The following is a 2,288-nucleotide window of genomic DNA, read 5'->3' as shown; positions in this document are numbered from 1 at the left end:
GAACCAGCACTTGTCCCATTTTTCCTGACTCTTTTAATTGTGTTCGGGGGGGTGGCACCCTCTCCCCAGCACCCCAGCCATAGCAGAGGAACGCTTTTGCTGTATTTGCTTCTCGTCCAACTCCCCAAACGGGGGAGTCTTGGGTTGGGTTTTTTTTGTTGTTGTTGTTTTCGGTTTTAGGTTTTTTTTTCTTTTTTTTTTCACTGACTCTGCCTGAGTCAGACCGAGTTCCTCTCAAACCCGCAAGCGTCCCGGCCGCGGGGGCAGCCCCGGGAGGCGGCACCGGGGTGCGTGGCACTCACCCTGCTCCGGCCCTCCGTGAGGGCGGGGGCCCGCCCCCCCGTCCGACGGGTTTTGGTGGGGGAGGCTCGCCTTGGCGAGGCCGGGCTTCTGCAGCTACCCCGTGCCCTACAGGGGCCTGGCAGGGCGGCCCCGCTGCCCGCTTCCCCCGGGACAGGGTCTGGCCAGGTACGTGGGAGCCGTCGGGGCCGCGGGCGGTAAAGGCAAAGCAGGTCCCCGGGGATGGCCCCTCTCCCTGCGCTCGGGTTAAAGTAGAAGATGTATTTCCGAAAAGCCGCCGACTCGGAAAGCCAATTTTACCTTCGGCGTGTTGGCACAACGTCTGGCGACAGGTCTCAGTGCGCCGCAGGATGCTTTATCCGCTGGCATAAACCTGTAGTTTATGCCCCCCCCCTTTTTTTTTTTTTTTGTCTTTTAACGGATATCGCTTAATATTGGTCATCACCAATTTTCGAGGTAGTGACAAAAGGTCAGCTCTGACGCATCTTCCGCCCCCCCTTCCCCTTGCCTTCAATCAGCCTGTTTGCCAATAATTAATAATGGCACAATTACGCAGTAATGATGGGACCCGCAGTTCTGGTCTTCCTGATGGTAACGGAGATTAAAAAATAATGCTGCTGAGCCCATCTCCTTCGGATGACTCAGTCCAGATTCTGCGATGTGCGCCTTCAGTCTTGGCCAGAAAGAAAAAATAATAATAATTAAAAAAAACCCAAACGAACAAATAGAAAAAGAATCATACACAGACACACACACACAAAAAAAAACCAAAACAGCTTCCCCCCCCCCAAATAAAGCCCTAACAAGGAGTCAGAAGAGCTACAGTGCTATGTTTGCTTTTGATTTTTATTATCAACAATCAATTAATGGTACACTCTTGGAAAACTATATGCACATGTAGAAATATTTCCCCTTTTAAATAGAAGCATCCATTTTAACCACATATAAATAAATCTGAAAACCCTGAACATAATTATGACGATTATGCTCACAAACATATTCCAACAGGTAGGGAAAGAAAAAAAAATAATTAAAAAAAAAAAAAAGAGACGACATGCAACCGATAACAAAAATATATATCGTTGCCTGAACCTGGTCTCTCTAAACGCAAAGGGAACCGAACCCGTGAGAACCTTATTTTTCCATAAAGACACGCCATAGAGACTACGAGAAGGGAAAACATTATTTTTACGGTCAACTAGACAAGTCTGTACTGGTATTAACACTATACAGCTGCGCCACAGAACACGGTTGTGGAAAGACACGGAAAAAGAGAAAGCATATACCTGCCAACATTCAACTAAGAGCTATAGTTTGTGCCTTTCAAAACAAAATTAGAAAACCCTAACGGAGATGCCTAAAAACTGCGTGAACGGCGTAATAATAATAATTAATATTAATTAATAATTAATAATAAATACAAGCCGCCCGCCGTGAGGGGCGCGGGCGCTGGCGGTGCCGGATCCGCGGGGCGGAGGCGGCGGAAGGCGCCGGGCCACGGCCGAGCCCGGTGGGGGGGCGGTGGCAACGGAGAGACCCAGGACCCGGCCGAGCGACAGTGACACCGGACGGCGGAGCCAGGAACGGCCCCGGGCAGGGGGGGGCGGCGGGGGCCGGCGGAGGGCAGCGGGGGCGGGAGATGGAGAAGACACTTTGTCGCTTGGGCTGAGAGAGAAAAGGAGCTTTAAAAAAAAAAAACCAAAAACAAACCAGCCCCCGCGGCGGGCAGGGCGCTGTCCCCGCCGCCCGCCGGCGCAGCTCCCGCGCCCCCGCAGCTCCCCCCGCCCCGCCCCCCTCGCGGAGGCTCCGCGGGGCCGGCCCCGCCGCCGGGCCCGGGGAAAGGGGAGCCGGGCGCGGCCCCCCGCCTGTTGCGGGCGGGGGGTTCCTGCCCCGCGGAGTCCGGCGCAGCCCGGGCCCCTGGTCGTCGCTACGGGCGGGCGGCGGGCACTACCGGGCGGGAGGGGCCCCCGCCGCCCCCGCCGCCGCTC

General features: G+C 54.9%; 1 protein-coding gene across 1 annotated transcript in view; it reads right to left on the bottom strand.

The window, feature by feature from the left end:
- Nucleotides 1-2,168: 2,168 nt before the first annotated feature.
- Nucleotides 2,169-2,288, bottom strand: part of PHOX2B (paired like homeobox 2B) — a 2,168-nt gene continuing 2,048 nt past the window's right edge. Inside the window, exon 3 of the mRNA XM_086747224.1 lies at nt 2,169-2,288. This exon is cut by the window's right edge and continues 460 nt beyond it. Within this exon, the coding sequence (XP_086603350.1) occupies nt 2,287-2,288 (2 nt within the window). The 3' untranslated portion in view covers nt 2,169-2,286.

Source organism: Chlamydotis macqueenii, chromosome 4 (assembly GCF_036417535.1).
Source record: "Chlamydotis macqueenii isolate bChlMac1 chromosome 4, bChlMac1.mat, whole genome shotgun sequence".
In the NCBI taxonomy this organism is placed as follows: Eukaryota; Metazoa; Chordata; class Aves; order Otidiformes; family Otididae; genus Chlamydotis; species Chlamydotis macqueenii.
Note: the sequence above shows the minus strand (reverse complement) of the source record. Positions and strands in the feature narration are given on the sequence as shown.